This window comes from Callospermophilus lateralis, chromosome 1 (assembly GCF_048772815.1).
Source record: "Callospermophilus lateralis isolate mCalLat2 chromosome 1, mCalLat2.hap1, whole genome shotgun sequence".
NCBI classification, from domain to species: Eukaryota; Metazoa; Chordata; class Mammalia; order Rodentia; family Sciuridae; genus Callospermophilus; species Callospermophilus lateralis.
Genome location: NC_135305.1, coordinates 138,203,611 through 138,220,830, shown reverse-complemented (window position 1 = coordinate 138,220,830; position 17,220 = coordinate 138,203,611). Strand labels below are relative to the sequence as shown.

Here is a 17,220-nt window from a genome sequence, read left to right as displayed (position 1 = left end):
TGAGCTTATAGCTGAAAAAACACTAGATTCAACCACATGAGATTTCTGGATTTGTAGGTCAAGTGGTAGTAGTTTATACAGTTTACCCTAAACACATAAGTACACACACATACATCCCAGCCTGGGCAGATATAAGCAGAAGACCTGGTGAATGTTTTTCAAGGAGGGGGCAGCAAGGGCTAGGTGGTTTAGGAACAGGTGAGGGAGGGCATCTGAAAAGTTACTCTAAGAAGGGGGCAGTACAAGGGCCCTTAGGACAGGAGACACTGGAGGACTACAGGACATGCCAGGTGGGGCTGCAAGAGGGGGAAGCAGGCTGGGTCAATGGGGGGAAGGAGGTGGTCCACAGATCAGATTAAATTCAATTTTGCCCTCAAGTCACCAGATAACTAATGACTGTAAGCAGAGGGTTGATGGGTCAGATTCAGAGCTAGTGAAGCCTACAGATACAACAGGACATAAGGAGATCACAAAAAGGTATCAGAATTATAAAACAACTAAATGTATGGAAATGAACTTCAGACCCATCATCTCTGGGTACACAAATTCCCAATCAGCCCCTATTAGGCTGCCCTGTGAAGTCAGAGAGACACAGGAAGCCAAGTATATTTTCTGCCTACCTGGATGAGCTCTAGGTCACACTGTCCCCGCTCATAAGCAATGCAGGCCAGATGTGGGTCCCGCTTCTCACAGTACTGGCCCACCACACTACTATCATAGTAGGCATTCTCTCTCAAAAAGCGCTCAGGGCTATTGTTGCTGTCAATGTAGATTTTAGCCAGTGCATTATGAGTGGCAGGCTCTTCACAGCTTTCATGAATCCGAGACTCCAGCCAGGGAAGAAGCAATTTGAGCCTTTGAAAAAAGTAGATACTATGAAACTCTCAAAGCTGTGATCAGGTATCTCTAGGGTAACCCTGGGTTTTGAGGATTGATTCTTTTTTAAAAAAATTTTTTTTAGTTGTCAATGGATCTTTATTTATATGCAGTGCTGAGAATCAAACTCAGTGCCTCATACATGCTAGACAAGTGCTCTACCACTGAGCTATAACCCCAGCCTTGAGGGTTGATTCTTGAAACAACAAACAAACAATCCCTAACTCTATTTATTTCAGGTTGCTCCAGGGATAAAGACAGACCTAGCTTCCAAATATAAAGTTTTACCCCATTGTCTTCAGTACCAATAGCAACTAACTCACTTCTACACCTAAGATGTATACACAAAAGAGAGACAGAGATAGTATTGGGGACTAAAGACCAACCAATAAGGCATTTTTGAGAAGGAGAGACTTAACAACAAATACCAGAATCCAGGGGCAAGAGAAGATACCAAGTAAAAAAACCTTACCTGTTTCTTTTTTCTACTTCAGCCACCAGCTCATCAGTAGAGAACTGTCCTCTCACCACCATGATTAAGTTTTTAATTACTTCTTCAGAACAATCCACATCAAGCAGCCCTCCAACCACAGCTGGGAGTCGGCTAGGGTTGACCTAGAAGAGTCAAGGTGGCAAGTTCAGCACTGCAGACAACAGAATTGCTATAAGCCCCCCAAGACTTGTAGAGTGTGGCAAAAACCTGTTTTGGACTGAACTGTGTCCCATCAAAGTTCATTTGTCAAAGCCCTATCCATGTTAAGACTGAATTTGGAGACAGGGCCTTTAAAGAGTAATTAATGTCATGTATGGTTATACTACTGGTGCAACTCTACACTATGTACAGCTAGGGGGGCAGAAATAAATAAATAAAGAGGTAATTAATGTTGAGGATGGGGCCCTAATCCAATAGGACTGGTGTCCTTTTAAGAAATGCATGTGCACAAAGGAAAGACCACGTGAGGATGCAGTGCTGAGGTAGCTATCTGCAGGCCTGGAAAAGAGCCCTTACTAGAAACCAACTCAGCCAATACCTTGGGCTTGGACTTTCAGCCTCCAGAAACTGTGATAAATAAATTTCTGTTGTTTAAGCTGCTCAATCTATGGTACTCTATTCTGGCAGCCTGAGCAAACTAATACACTACCCCTCAAAGTAAAATTTCTAAAAATGTTCAGGAGTCAAGAGGCAGCCTCTGAGGTGTAGACTATTATCACTGTCTGAGGCTTAAAGGCATCTAGGTGTCACCCTGGGAGTCCGCAGTGTCCCTCTGAATGGTACCTTCTGAACGTAGATCTCAATGTACTTCTGCAGGTTGTTGTGGTATAAATACAGGACAAGGTCATGCACAAAGTCAAAGCGGTCACACACAATGATGAGGGGGAGCTGGTCTGTGAGCTTAGCCTCCTGAGGGATAGAGAGAAGAGAATAGGTCAGGCAGTGAGGGACCCCACAGAGTCAGCCCTAGCCTGTGCAACAGTGATCCTGCAGGGAATGTATAAGGAAACTTTGCTCTAGATAGGCTGACATTTAAGGCATTTACATTGCGAGAATGTAGTGTTTGTTTTGGGAAACAAGTCGGGGGAAGGTAATAGTATTTGGCTAAAGACAAGAGATCTCTGCTAAATTTGACAATAACTTTCCAAATTTATGCAAATCCAAACATCTTTTGGGTTGAGACAAGCAGCTCATTATGTGGAAACCCAACATAGATCAGGCTGCCCACCAGAATAGTTCATTTGCAATTGCTGGATGTGGTGGCGCATGCCTATAATCCCAGTGGCTTGGGAGGCTGAGGCAGGAGGATCGAAAGTTCAAAGCTACCCTCACCAACTCAGTGAGATCCTGTCTCTAAATAAAATACAAAAAATAGGGCTGGGGATGTGGCTAAGTGGTCAAGTGTCCTTGATTTCATCCCTAAACACCCCCTCCAAAAGAGAATAGTTCATCTGCAATAAAGTCACAGCCCAAGGAAATGCCAGCCTAGTGGGGTGAGGTAGTGGGGGAGCTGTTCACACACTCACACTCAGTTCCTAAACAATAGTTTATCAGGAGAATCAATAGGCCACCATAATCACATTAATCTTTGTTTGGACCCACACCTAGATCACCTTTCCCAGGTTCCCTAGAGTTTCAGGTGAGGTCACATAACCTCATTTCCTTCAAGGGAACATGAACCAAAGTGTTACCTGCGACCTTCAGAACTTAGCCATAAAAGCCACCAATGAAACTACTCTGTACTCTTCCCTTCCACCAATTGACAGGGAAGGCAACATTCAAGGCAAAGTACAGAAGATGGCAAAACAGTTATATGCCAATCCTTCAAAGGATGGTGGCATGGAAAGCCATATCACTCAAACTCACAGCTATCCAGGACTGTTGCATGAGAAATAGGCTTCTTGTTTTGTTCTTTTTTTTTTTTTTTTCGGCACAAGGGATTGAACCCAGAGGTGCTTAACCACTGAAAGACATTCCCAACCTTTTTAAATTTTTTGACAGGGTATCACTGAGTTGCTTAGGGCCTTGCTAAGTTGATGAAGCTGGCCTCAAATTTGTGATTCTCCTACCTTAGCTCCTGAGTTGCCGGGATTACAGGTATTGTCACCAAGCCCAGTTGGCTAATTGTTCTTTATGCCTCTAACACTGACTGGTCTATTTGTTATTGCAGCCTTACCACACATAACCAACAGGGGCGAAGTTGGGATGCTGCTGAAATAAAATGCAGTAATGAATTAACTCCTGCCACCTGCATGATGGATAACTAGAGCTGGACAGCCTCTAGTTTCTTTCTCCTTCAAAGGGTTCTCTTAATGATGAGTGGAGTCCTCTAAGAATATTAGACCATCATAAAGTAGAGATTTGTCACTGGGTGCTAAGGGAATAAAGGCAAGACAAACTCAGCTTAGTACTTCTTAGGACTTCTGGCCAGGTCTATCACCCATGAAAGCAGCTTATCAGGCATGCCTGGACATACCTTTAGGAAATTCTTCACCCGATCTGGGTTATAGTAGCTGCTCTCGCGGCATATTCTCTCCACCTCCTTGATTTGCCCTGTCTTGCAGGCAGCCTGAATGTACTTCAAATGCACATCTGGGTCTTGGCTAAAGTTCACAATTGAGCCCAGGAAGTAGAAGAGGCCTATAAATAGAGACTGTTTCATGTTTACCCTCCTTACATTCATTTGTCTTCTCTTTGGCAGTTGCTCACCTTCTCTTGATCACCCCACCCACAAGGACTCTGCTCGACTCTTCAGACCCACTCAGACTTCTTCATCTATGTAAAGTTTGTGTGCCTTGCCATCTCTCTAAAACATCTAGTCAGGACTCCAACCTGAACCTAACAAAGCCACCCTTCCTGGAATTCTTTTGGTGAAATTACCACAAAAGGGCAAAGGATGACAACCAGATAGGCCTCATCTGCAATCAACAAGGTAACACCACAAAGTGATGGACCCTCTACTGTGGGCTTTCACTTGGAAGAGGACAAAAGAGTTGCCTTGTCAGGGCTGCTCAGATACCAGGCCCTTTAACTGGTACCCAGAACCACAATTACAGAATTTCAGATGAATTCTGCACTAGGCTGTCCTACATGGAGATACAAGGTTCTACAAAGACTTCAAGGATATTAGGGGAATTATAAGTACTCCCATCCCACTGCCAACCAACTTGCTTTTTTTCTTTGAAAATACCAAAAAGGTTACATAAGTTGAGTATACCCCTGAGAGAAAAGTAATATTCTGCTCTTGACTGAATATGTAAAGGCAGTCAGAATTGCATCCTGCCTAGCTTTACAGGAAGACTCTTCTATATTGCATGAGTGAACAGCAACACATAAGAAGACAGGTGTCATCATAAGGCAGGGTCTGCCCAGGGCTGCATGATTTACCTTCATAACTCTTGAAGGATTCAAAAAGCTCTACCAAGGACTGTGTGCCCAGCTGTTCATGGTACTTAGAAGCCACCTGCACACACAGCTGAAGGTTCTGTCTGATGTTAGCAGACAACATGGCATGTAGACACTCCATGGAATCCTCCACCGACAAGGAACCAAAGAAATTGACAAGCCACTGAGAACAAGGAAGAGTTGTAAATGTTACTAAATAACTGGATCATTCCCATCCCCACCCTAAATGTCAAAAGTGTAAAGAATTCTCACTTAATAAGACCAAAAAGCACCTATCTATCATGGTAAAAAGTGGGAGCAAGGAATAAATTTAGGATAAAGCCCTGACCTAAACTGTTTATCCTAGTATATCCTACAGTTGATTCTAAAACTATTCTGTAATTGGAACACAGTAGCTCTTTTAGTTTTTACTGAAGATTCAGATACTCTTGCTAGGTTGTCAATGTTAAAATGTTATCATTATTCCTGTTATTAGAATAAGTCAAGGGTGAAAGAAAGATGACATGGACCCCCAGACATGTTGATGGGTAGGTGAGGATTGTGTATAGAGTAAAGCACGGCAGGCAGGCTCATGCCTGGTCCCACAAACCACCCACAGGACACATTTGGGAGCATGTGATATGAATGACCATATAGACACCAGTAACAAGGGGAATGCCCCAGTGGTGCACTGTACCTCAGGATTGAGAAGATGAGTGTGGACTACAGCCCTCTTGATGTCATTGATGTCACTGTAGTGCTCCAGTGCCCGTTGCAGGAGGCCTGCCTTCTCACAAAGCTGGGCAATACGGATTCGATCATAATGTGTAAACATCTGATTTCCAAGGACGGCATCTGCAACCTGTGAAATATCAACTTCAGTAAGAAAACCTGATTGATGGCAGTAAATTTTAAACAGCAGCTGATCAACCCCCAGGGTAGTGTGTACCTCAGGAACCAGTGCTTATTTCCATGCTTCCATGGTAGCTGCAGTGTTAGTGGTTCCCTATCAGAGCTCTAGCTGTCCTTCAAGTCATCTTTTGCACAAGGCTCTATTTTCCCATGTTGTGAGCCAGGCCTAGTTCTGCAACATGGGAAAATAGAGCCTTGTGCAAAAGATGACTGGAAGTACAGCTAGGCCTCTGATAGGCTGGAGTCAGGCATGTAAGAAATACTGAGGCTCCATAAAACACTATTATTGGGATTAGTCCAGGATCCTGTTGCAGTTTTTCAGCAATTACATTTTTTTATTAGAGCTTTATGGTTATACATAGTAGTTAGGTTCAGCAATTACATTTTTATAGGGTTTTCTATAGCAAGATCAGTGGAAGGGCTCAATTCTACCACACCTTCTTTTAATTCTCAGATGAGTCAGAATTAGATCTGAAAGTAACAAATCCTATTTGTTTACTAGACTTCTCTATTGAATTAAAGGCAGAATTAGGAGTGGAACTTGAAACAATAAATACTCCTGGAATTATTTTTTATAAAGAGATAAGGTCTTTATTTCAAGATGTAGATTGGGGGTGAAGTTAGAAGTAATTGGTTAGGTTTTGGGAGTGGTTGAAGGTGAAGATGAGGTCATTAGAGTTGCATATGGTTGGGGGGGAGATTAGGTTGGTTATAAGGTATAGGATATAGGATATGGCTAGGGTTATAGTTTGGGAATTAGGGTTGTTGTTAGCACTAGTTGTTATTGGTTAGTGTATATGTTACAAGGTTATAGTATAATGGTTTAGGTTTCATAGTTTAGGTTTGGTGTTGGGATAGGGTCAAGTGATTAGAGGTCAGAGCTGGAGAGAGGGGGATGGAGAGGATGATGTAGATAGGGTTACAGATATGGTTTGGAATAGGTATTAGAGGTTTAAGAGGTGAAGTCCTGTTATGTTTCCCAGGCTGGCCCTGAACTTTTGGGTTTAAGCAACCTTCCTGCCTCAGCCTCCTGAGTAGCTGAGATTATAGTACATGCCACCTAGAAAGAATTTTGATGAGGTTTAAGATTTTTAGTACTCTCTGGACTAAAATGGATATGTCAACACAGCAACTTTGTTGCCTTTCTGAGTGATCTTACCAGTGTTTCTAACCAGTAGTTAGTCTTGACAAGTTGTACTCCTGGGTGCCTTCACCTGCAGCTCAGCACACTCTTTTCCATCCCTTCTAGGATGTGGAACACAAACCCAATAGAGGACTAGATGCATGCACAGTGACTACATACAATCTATACCACACTGCTCGAGGGTTATGCACACTCTGTATTCCTACAGAATAAAGGATCAAACCAAGTCCTGAGAGGAGAGTTTTTGAATATCTGATATCTGCTTCCCTCTATCCTTTTTTTTCTTTTATTTTGGCATAACTATCCTCTTGTTTTTCAATATCTCCCCATTATCAGATAAACTGTGTTTAGAGAACTTAGATAAGCAAAGACAGAAAGCATCACCCAGTGCTCATCATCCAAAGAAGACTGCCTCACTGTTTCAAGCAGTGTGGCCCAAGCCTTTAGTACTATGCCTAGTTGTCAGCTCATCCCTTACAGTGTGGGCACTCTTTGGGGTCTGTATGCTGAGTTTCTGAGTGTTGCTTGGTTTCTATTTACTAAAATCCTTTATGCATAATCACCAAGTCATGAGAGTTCAAATACATCAAATAGTAATTACCAATTTTATTTCCTAAAGGTGGGATATGATGGATACACTTAGTAGCTGACTTGTGGATTTGGATAAACTGAGGTAATAAAACAAAGGATGTTAATTCCAAATTTCAAAATATTATGTGATTATTAAAGAAAAACAAATCAGAAGACAAATAAGTAATGAACAAAGTGAACTTCTCATACAACCTTGGTCAAACAGGTTTACATTAAATCCTCTATGTCATGTATTTATCTTCAATTTCTGCACTATGCATTTATCTCCAAATTTAACCAAAAATAGCAATACATGTGATTTGATCATATGCCCCCATCTTTCAGGTTAAGAAATGATGCCCCAATCACAGTGATATACCACTTCACCCATTAAGATGGTGGTTATTTAAAAAATAAATGAATAAAAGGAAAAAAGTGTTGGAAGGGACAGAGAAATTGAAACACTTTTGTGTTGCTGACAGAAATATAAAATGCTGAAGCCTCTTGGAATACAGCTCAGTGGTTCCTCAAGAAATTAAATGCAGAATTACAATATGATCTAGCAATTCCACATTTAGGAGTATATTCAAAAAGATTGAAAGCCAGGTCTTGAAGAGATACTTGTACATTCACGTTCAAAGCAGCATTATTCATAACAGCCAGAATGTGGAAATAACCCAGTGTCCATCAACTGATGAAAGGATAAATAAAATGTAGTATACATATAATATGGAATATATTATGTAGCCTTAACAATGGAATTTAAATGAATTTACAACACATGATATAACATGGATAAAATATTAAAAAGAAAAAAGACAAAAGGACAAATATTTTATGATTTCATTTGTATGAACTATATAGAATAGGCAATTTCATAGAGATAGAAAGCAGAATGATGGCTGCTAGGGGCAGTTCCCTTTTGGGATGATAAAAATATATAGTGATGTTGGTTGTGCAATTTTGTGAAGTTCTCTCTCTCTTTTTTTTTTTTTTCAGTACTGGGGACTGAACTTAGCACTGAACTTAGCACATACCCAGCCCTTTTTATTATTTTTCTTTCTTTCTTTCTTTATTTAAAGAGAGAGAGAGAGAGAGAGAGAGAGAGAGAGAGAGAGAGAATTTTTTTAATATTTATTTTTTAGTTTTTGGCGGACATAACATCTTTATTTGTATGTGGTGCTGAGGTTCGAATCCAGCGGCGCGTGCATGCCAGGCAAGCGCACTACTGCTTGAGCCACATCCCCAGTCCCAGCCCTTTTTATTTTATTTTGAGACAGGGTTTCACTGATTTGCTCAGGCTGGGTTTGAACTTGTGATCCTCCTAACTCAGCCTCCTGAGTAGCTGGGATTACAGACATGTACCACCACATCCAGCACTTGTGAATCTTCTTAACATCACTGAATTGCACATTTAAAAACCTAAAATGGTAGATTAGTGTTCTATCTGATTTGTGAGGTGTAAAAATTTGTTCCCAGGATGTGGGCTCTCTGTTCACCTCACAGATTGTTTCTTTTGCTGAGAAGAAACTTTTTAGTTTGATTCCATCCCATTTATTGATTCTTGGTTTTAATTCTTGTGTTATAGGAGTCTTATTAAGGAAGTTGGGGCCTAATCCCACATAATGAAGATTGGGACCTACTTTTTCTTCTATTAGACACAGAGTCTCTGGTCTAATTCCTAGGTCCTTGATACATTTTGAGTTACGTTTTGTGCATGGTGAGAGATAGGGATTTAATTTCATTTTGTTGCACATGGATTTCCAGTTTTCCCAGCATCATTTGTTGAAGATGCTATCTTTTCTCCAGTGCATGTTTTTGGCACCTTTGCTTAATATAAGATAATTGTAATTTTGTGGGTTAGTCTCTGTGTCCTCTATTCTGTATCACTGGTCTATCAGTCTGTTTTGGTGCCAATACCATGCTGTTTTTGTTACTATTGCTCTGTATTATAGTTTAAGGTCTGGTATAGCAATGTCACCTGCTTCACTCTTCCTGTTAAGGATTACTTTAGCTATCCTGGGTCTCTTATTTTTACAGATGAATTTCATGATTGCTTTTACTATTTCCATGAGGAATACCATCGGGATTTTGATCAGAATTGCATTAAATCTGTATAGTGCTTTTGGTAGTATGGTCATTTTGATAACATTAATTCCAAGAGCAAGGTAGATCTTTCCATCTTCTAAGGTCTTCTTTGATTTCTCTTTTAGGGTTCTGTAGTTTTCATTGTATAGATCTTTCACTTATTTCACTAAGTTGATTCCCAAGTATCTTAATTTTTTTTTTGAGATTACTGTGAATGGAATAGTTTTCCTCATCCTTATTAGAGGCTTTGTCACTGATATACAGAAATGCCTTTGATCTATGGGTATTGATTTTATATACTGCTACTTTGCTGAATTCATTTACTAGTTCTAGAAGTTTTCTGGTGGAGTTTTTGGGTCTTCTAGGTATAGAATCATATTGTCAGCAAATAATGCTAATTTAAGTTCTTCTTTTCCTATACATAACCCTTTGATTTTTTTTTAATCTAATTGCTCTGGCCAGGGTTTCAAGAACTATGTTGAATAGAAGTGGTGAAAGAGGACATCCCTGTCTTGTTCCAGTTTTCAGAGGGAATGCCTTCAATTTTTCTCCATTTGGAATGATGTTGGCCTGAGGCTTAGCATAGATAGCCTTTACGATGTTGAGATATGTTCCTGTTATTCCTAGTTTTTCTAGTGTTTTGAACATAAAGGGGTGCTGTATTTTGTCAAATGCTTTTTCTGCATCTATTGAGATGATCATACGATTCTTATCTTTCAGTCTACTGATGTGATGAATTACCTTCATTAATTTTCGTATGTTGAATCAACCTTGCATCCCTGGGATGAATCCCACTTGATCATGGTGCACAATCTTTTTGATATGTTTTTGTATTAGATTTGCCAGAATTTTATTGAGAATTTTTGTATCTATGTCCATGAGAGATATTGGTCTGAAATTTTCAAAGCTAAGCATCAAAAAACCCAAATAACCCAATTGACAAATGGGCCAAGGACCTGAACAGACACTCTTCAGAAGATATATAATCAATCGACAATATATGAAAAAAATGCTCATCATCTCTTGCAATCAGATAAATGCATATCAAAACTACTCTAAGGGGCTGGGATTGTGGCTCAGAGGTAGAGTGCTTGCCTAGCACCCGTGAGGCCCTGGGTTCGATCCTCAACACCTCATAAAAAATAAAATAAAATAAAGATATGTATCCACCTATAAGTAAAAAATAAATATTAAAAAAACTACTCTAAGATATCATCTCACTCCAGTCAGAATGGCAGCTATTATGAAAGCAAACAGAAATAAGTGTTGGCGAGGATGTGGGGAAAAAGATACACTCATACATTGCTGGTGGGACTGCAAATTGGTACAGCCAATATGGAAAGCAGTTTGGAGATTCCTTGGAAATCTGGGAATGGAACCACCATTTGACCCAGCTATCCCTCTCCTTGGACTATACCCAAAGGATGTAAAAACAGCATACGACAGGTTCACAGCTACATCAATGTTTATAGCAGCACAATTCATAATAGCTAACTGTAGAGCCAGCCTAGATGCCCTTCAGTGGATGAATAGATAAAAAAATGTGACATATATACACAATGGAATTTTACTCAGCATTAAAAGAGAATAAAATCATGGCATTTGCAGGTAAATGGATGGCGTTGTAGAAGATAATGCTAAGTGAAGTTAACCAATCTCCAAAAAACAAATGTCAAGTGTTTTCTCTGATATAAGGAGGCTGACTCATAGTGGGGTAGGGTGGGGGGAGCATGAGAGGATTAGATGAATTCTAGATAGGGAAGACTGATGAGAGGGACAGGGTATTAGCAAGGGCGGTGAAATGTGATGGACATCATTATCCAAAGTACATGTATAAAGACTTGAATTGGGTGTCAACATACTTTATATATAAACAGATATGAAAAATTGTGGTTTATATGTGTAATAAGAACTGTAATGCATTCTGTTATTGTGTATTTAAAAAAATAAAATTAATAAAACTAAAAAAAAACTTAAAAATGGTAAACTTTGTTATGCATATTTTACCACAATGAAAAAGGGAAGAAAGGAAGAAATTATATTCCCAGTTGTAACTGTTTCCTTGAATGTTCTGTACCCTGATTTCCTGAAAAACCTTGGAGGAAAACGTTTTTTTGCCTACTGAGGAGCATAAAAATAAACATCTGGAACAAGTGTAACCCAGTTCAAAACCTCTGTGCTCAGATCTGTACATCCCACACAGAGGCACAGCAGGTACCCTGCCCCTTGTTACTAGCCTAGAGATGTCACTTGCCTGGGGTGCATGGATCAGATTCATTTCCAACAGCTGGGTTTGGAGGTGCCCCTCAGCTGGGTGATCATTCTTCAAGATGTCCAGCAAGAAGGAAGTACACTGCTGAATTAAACTGTTTTCCATGAAAACGTCCACAATCTGCAAAGATCCAAGCTATGTTTTCACTCAGAGAAGGAACTGTTTAATTTTCCTATTGAAACAGTTTTTGAGATAGAATCTCATTTAAAAATTCAGTGATTAGTCCCTTCCTTTGCATTTTCTTATATTTCTGAAATTCAAATAATTCATAGCTATTATTAACTCAAGGGTAATTTTGTGAAATTATATCATCTACGTTATACTCAACAACAGGCCATTTTAATAGAGTGGATTAAAGGCAGTTGTCTTTATAATACATGGGAGCCCCCAGAATCCGAAGTGATCCAAATAATGTTAATCAAATTGTAAAGGAATTGGGGCTGGGATTTTAGTCAGTGGTAGAGCACTTGTCTAGCAAGTGAGGCACGGGATTCAATCCTTAGCACCACATAAAAATAAATAAATTAAACAAAGATATTGTGTCCATCCACAACTAAAAAATTTTTAAAAATTGTAAAGGAAGCTAATACCTGGGGTATAGCCCATTCACCATCATTATGTTATTCAGGCACAAGTGGGAAAATGCACACTTACTTAGACACTTATTACAGTTAAACAAATATTAATTTAAAACAATTAATAAAACTTAATCAGAGGTGAAATATAGGTAATAAATTTAGCAACTGTGTAACATTTTTCATACTTAAAGTATAAGAGGAGATATATATACTTGGATTTTTTTTTTTTTTTCGGTATTAGGGATGAACCCAGAGGCACTTTACCACTAGGTAACATCCCCTAGCATTTTTTTTTTTTTTTTTTGAGAAAGGGTCTCACTAAGTTGCTTGGCAATCTTCTTGCCTCAGCTTCCCAAGTCCTTTGGGATTACAAGAATGCATGGCCATGCCTGGAAAAAGTGTGTGTGTGTGTGTGTGTGTGTGTGTGTGTGTGTGTGTGTGTATAAATATTTTTATAGTAGATGCACAAAATATTTTAATTTTATTTTTATGTGGTGCTGAGGATTGAATCCAGGGCCCCACATGTGACAGGAAAGGACTCTACCAACTCAGCTACAGCCCCAGCCCAAAAGTTTATATTTTTAAAAAAGTTTAAAAAATATAAAATGTAATCAAGATTTCAACTAGACACTTCTTTCCCATTGAGATCTAAGTAAATTTGGCTCAAACCCCTTATTTCATGATTTCCAAAATATCTGCAGATTCCCAGATGCACAAATCCAATTATAATTGTACATATCATTTCTAGACAGGTTGTTGGTTTTACTGTTCTGCTTTATTACACACTTCTTGAATGTATTTTACTGAAGGTGATTTGAAATGTGTTTATACCTGAATATTAAGTAAGTTATACTAAAACTCAGGGCAATTAGACACCCAGAATATGCAAGTCAGGTGACTTGTCTGCACTTTCCATTGTACAGGTTATTTGTCAGAAAGAAATAATAGGGTAGTAATGGAATGGAATAAGGGATGGAGGGCTACCATTTTTAAATAACATCCTCATATCCTATTACTAATCCCAACAAAAAGAAACAAAATCCTCTCAGTTTGACACACAAATCAATAAATATTGTCAATACTTGAATGACAAGTATTCAAATAATAAAGACAAGCTCTCCTAGTGCATTAGATTTTTTTTAAACTAAAAGAATAAGAACAAACCAAGAAAATCACTGAATTGTGATAACAGAAAGCCAAATGAAAGGGAATCTTCTTGATGGCTACAAAAAGTCCTAAAATATCTCAAACAACCCAGGTTCACCTGGTTAATGTTGGCCAATGGCTCCTCATCCTGCACTAGCATTTGGGAAAACTGCAGACCCTGTTCTGGACTGATCCTCATCACACTCCTCAGCAAAGAGATCCAGTCTGGGATATAACCAACCTGTAATTGAGGGAACACCAACAGGAAAAGTAAGTAAAAATGCTAGGCATTAAAAAAAGAAGTTTATCCTCTAGTTTGGAATTTATGTTTATAAAAAAATGACTATCAACATTAGCATGTATATGTACCACTCCTTTGCCAAATAAAATGTTCAATTAAGTGAAAACTGATCCCATGTATATGAGATGCAATTAACTAAAAAAACAACATGGACCACAGAGAAGTAACCCAGGTTGGTGTGCAGGCACAGCACTAGCAAGTGCTGACAATTTTGACCACATAGGGATAGGATCTGAAACCCCACAAACACTGATTTGACACACAGATGGTACAGGGGGAAGAAGGATGGAGAAGTAGTAAGAGAAAGATAAAAATTATAAGAAAGCTTCTGACTGTAAAATAAGACAGGAAAATAAAAAAGTGAATAATAAAATATTATTAATATTAATGAATGCCAGATTCTAACAGCAGTACTGATAACTGTTGTATACCAGAGCACTCACCCCACATAGAAGACATTTTATAAGTGACACAATTGGCAACCACCCACCTGCACATGAATTATCTGTGCAGTGATGATGAAATATGTATTACCTTTTTGGAATAGAGCACAGTTTTTTGGAATTGGCCTGTTTCTGCAAAACACTGGATAACTTTGCTTGGTACATTTGCCCGAAGGTACACACTCAGAGCCAGTATAGGTTCAGCAGTTTTGACCAAATCTCCCAGTTCCTCTGAACACTCTAGCTGTACATGCCAAAAGACAAGACAACATTAGGATTGGAGAAGCAGGGCAGCTGCAACCCATTTTTCATTTTGGGGTTGTGATTTCACCTTATCTTCTTTCAGCCACTTCTCTAAGAGTTGCTTGCGCCCCTGCTGAAGAACTGGTCGGCAAAGCTCTAAAGATTCAAGTTTATTGAGCTGACCCTGGTCAAGCAGGATTCCAAAGTACTGGAGCAAAGGAGAGGCTTGGCCAGGCTGGGCAGGTATACTTTGGAACTTCTGGACTGTATCACTGGTACGTAGAATTCCCTGATAACAAATGAAAATATAGCTTATTTGTAATCACAGGGCATCCCTTCACTCAATTTGCTCATATAAAACAAATTTTTGCCAATGGAATTCTACAGTGACTTGACATGGACAAAAATTACTAAAGTTACTGCTTCTACCTCCATCAATAACTAAGTAGAGTGGGTCTAAGTCCTAGGAATACGTCACATTTTGGATCTTACTTGTACCCTACCAGGCTACAGTGAGAATTAGGCCTCTAACTTGGTCTTGAAGTTCTACACTCACTTAAATTTAAAAAACTTTCAGTCCCATTAGAAATGGTTTGATTAGGAGTTGGAATTGTGGCTCAGTGGTAGAGCACTTGCCTAGCACATGTGAGGCCTGGGTTTCATCCTCAGCACCACATAAAAATAAATAAATAAAATAAAGGTATTAAAAAATAAAATGGTTTCTTCAAATCCACTTGGAAGACAGGAAGAAATCTTTAGAGGAGAAGTAACTTGAAAACCTTTATTTACTCAGAAGTAAATCCAGTTCCAGGAAGATGTATCCTAAGGAAATAAACCAAACTATTATTCTCTAGAAGAGTGAAGAAAGTCCAGAATAGGACTGTCACTAAATAAAATAGGTATAGTTACCCTATTTTTTATGATTTTATATTTAATGATTAGGTAGTATCAGTGAAAAATTCAAGTCACCAAAAGACAAAACTGTACCTGAGCTAAGATTCTGGGTAAGAAATATTTATGAACACAGCAATAACAGAAAAACAATAAAGAATAAAATGGTGGAGCAAAATTTTGTCTGTTTCCATTACTGCTATGCCATTAGTAAAACATTTAAAATAATCAAAAAGCACAGTAACATAACACTAATATATTCCAATAGTGTAGTGAAATGCTTTCATGTTTTATTTTACCCTCAAGGTTGGGTCCTAAAACTTCAGAATGGCATACAGTGTTCAAGTTTCATTACCTTTGGTGCAGATGCTGCTACTTTGGCGGCTTCAGCATAGTTCCCCTGTGCAAAGAAGGTACTGAATTTTCTCACAAATAACTCCTCTGCCCCTGGCAGGTTACTACGAACAGCCAAACGCAGACCCAGGTCTGGATTCTGAAGCACATTGGTTGCATAATTCACAATGTTTTCTTCCTCAACACAAACTGACAGCACCTATAAGAACCCACCAAGTGAGACCAGTTCCCCTGGGGGAATGCCCCATACACACAGTCTGTCACATTCCCTCATGACACTGCAATGTTTGCCAAATTCCCAGACTCATGTTGATCATGCTTGTGATCTTGGTCCTAACATAAAAAGATGCAAAGGAGCCAGATTCTTAATGGTAACAAAGTAGAATCACCCAGCAAAGTGATAACATGGGATTCTATGCAGCTATTCAAAATACTATGAAAATGTAAAGTCATACAGGCACTGATCATAATGATGTGTTCAGATCTATGCCAAAATGACTTGCTTGATTTTCACTGATGAGTACTCCTTACAATTTTTCTTTTAAGGTAATTTTTTAAAAATTGATTTTCTTCTCTTTTTAACTTTGGTTCAGAAAGGTTAACTTCAACAGCATAGTATCTGCTTTTTTAACCTTCTCCAACTAACAGGTGCTTGGTATAAAGATGTACACGGTGCATATTAGAACTGCTGCTCCACTGGCAGATGCTTCACACAGGAAGTAGTGGCTCTCCTCTCAGAATCAATGTTGTGTTAGGAATGGTGTTGGCTGAAGAGAGGAAATGATGATGTGAAGGAGAAGGCAGACATGGGTATAAGTTTAATAACAGGAGTTAACTACACCTGATCACAAAGCTCTAGTCCTTACTGAAGGGAAAAGGTGGGAAATTAAACCTCAGAGTTACATACCTGTCCTTTTTTGTTGACACCAATAATCCCAGAGGTTAGTTCATGTGGAACAGTTACAAAGATTGTGTCAGAGCTAACACGGTTCATGTAGATGCACACAGCAGACTCTAAATCATACATATGTAGGTAGCCGTACTTTGTGATCAAATATATAACACCATGTTTGGCTCCAATCTGTAAGAAGGCAGAGTATGATGGGTTGGAAAAAAACAAAGCCACATAAGAGAAAAAGAGCTCACGAATGATAAATGGGATCCCAGAGACTCCATGGCTGAGATCATCAATGGGAGTAACGAAACCCTGAGAAATGGATTTCAAGTTCCTCTCCATGAGACCTAGGTTTATTTTGCCCAATCACTCTCAAACAAAGGTCAAAGAAAATCAGCCTATTCCATATATCTTTCAGGTAGAGACATTCTTTCCCCAGTTTCTTTCCAAACCCCATATTAAGCTTCAAGTTCATAAAAGAAGGGAAAAGTTCTGGATAAAGACCCCTAATACTGACTTCACTTTCCAATCTACCTTCCATTTCCACTTACTAACCTTTGCCAAATGCCATCAATAACACACAGGAAAACCTGAAGGTTATTTAAAAATTTAAAGTTATTTAAAAGTATG

The 17,220-nt window shown here is 39.0% G+C and overlaps 1 protein-coding gene across 4 annotated transcripts in view; it reads right to left on the bottom strand.

Moving 5' to 3' along the window:
- Cltcl1 (clathrin heavy chain like 1) overlaps positions 1-17,220 on the bottom strand; it is a 118,816-nt gene that overhangs the window by 42,594 nt on the left and 59,002 nt on the right. For 3 of the 4 annotated variants that reach the window (XM_076859710.1, XM_076859788.1, XM_076859940.1), the window contains exons 6-17: positions 16,603-16,776; positions 15,697-15,894; positions 14,539-14,739; positions 14,299-14,451; positions 13,582-13,704; positions 11,722-11,859; positions 5,451-5,615; positions 4,757-4,937; positions 3,846-4,009; positions 2,153-2,278; positions 1,349-1,491; positions 621-855 (exon numbers count right to left, since the gene is read on the bottom strand). In XM_076859710.1, the coding sequence (XP_076715825.1) occupies positions 621-855; positions 1,349-1,491; positions 2,153-2,278; positions 3,846-4,009; positions 4,757-4,937; positions 5,451-5,615; positions 11,722-11,859; positions 13,582-13,704; positions 14,299-14,451; positions 14,539-14,739; positions 15,697-15,894; positions 16,603-16,776 (2,001 nt within the window). The remainder of the gene's footprint in view (positions 1-620; positions 856-1,348; positions 1,492-2,152; positions 2,279-3,845; positions 4,010-4,756; positions 4,938-5,450; positions 5,616-11,721; positions 11,860-13,581; positions 13,705-14,298; positions 14,452-14,538; positions 14,740-15,696; positions 15,895-16,602; positions 16,777-17,220) is intronic. The other variant, XM_076859866.1, reaches the window with a different exon arrangement.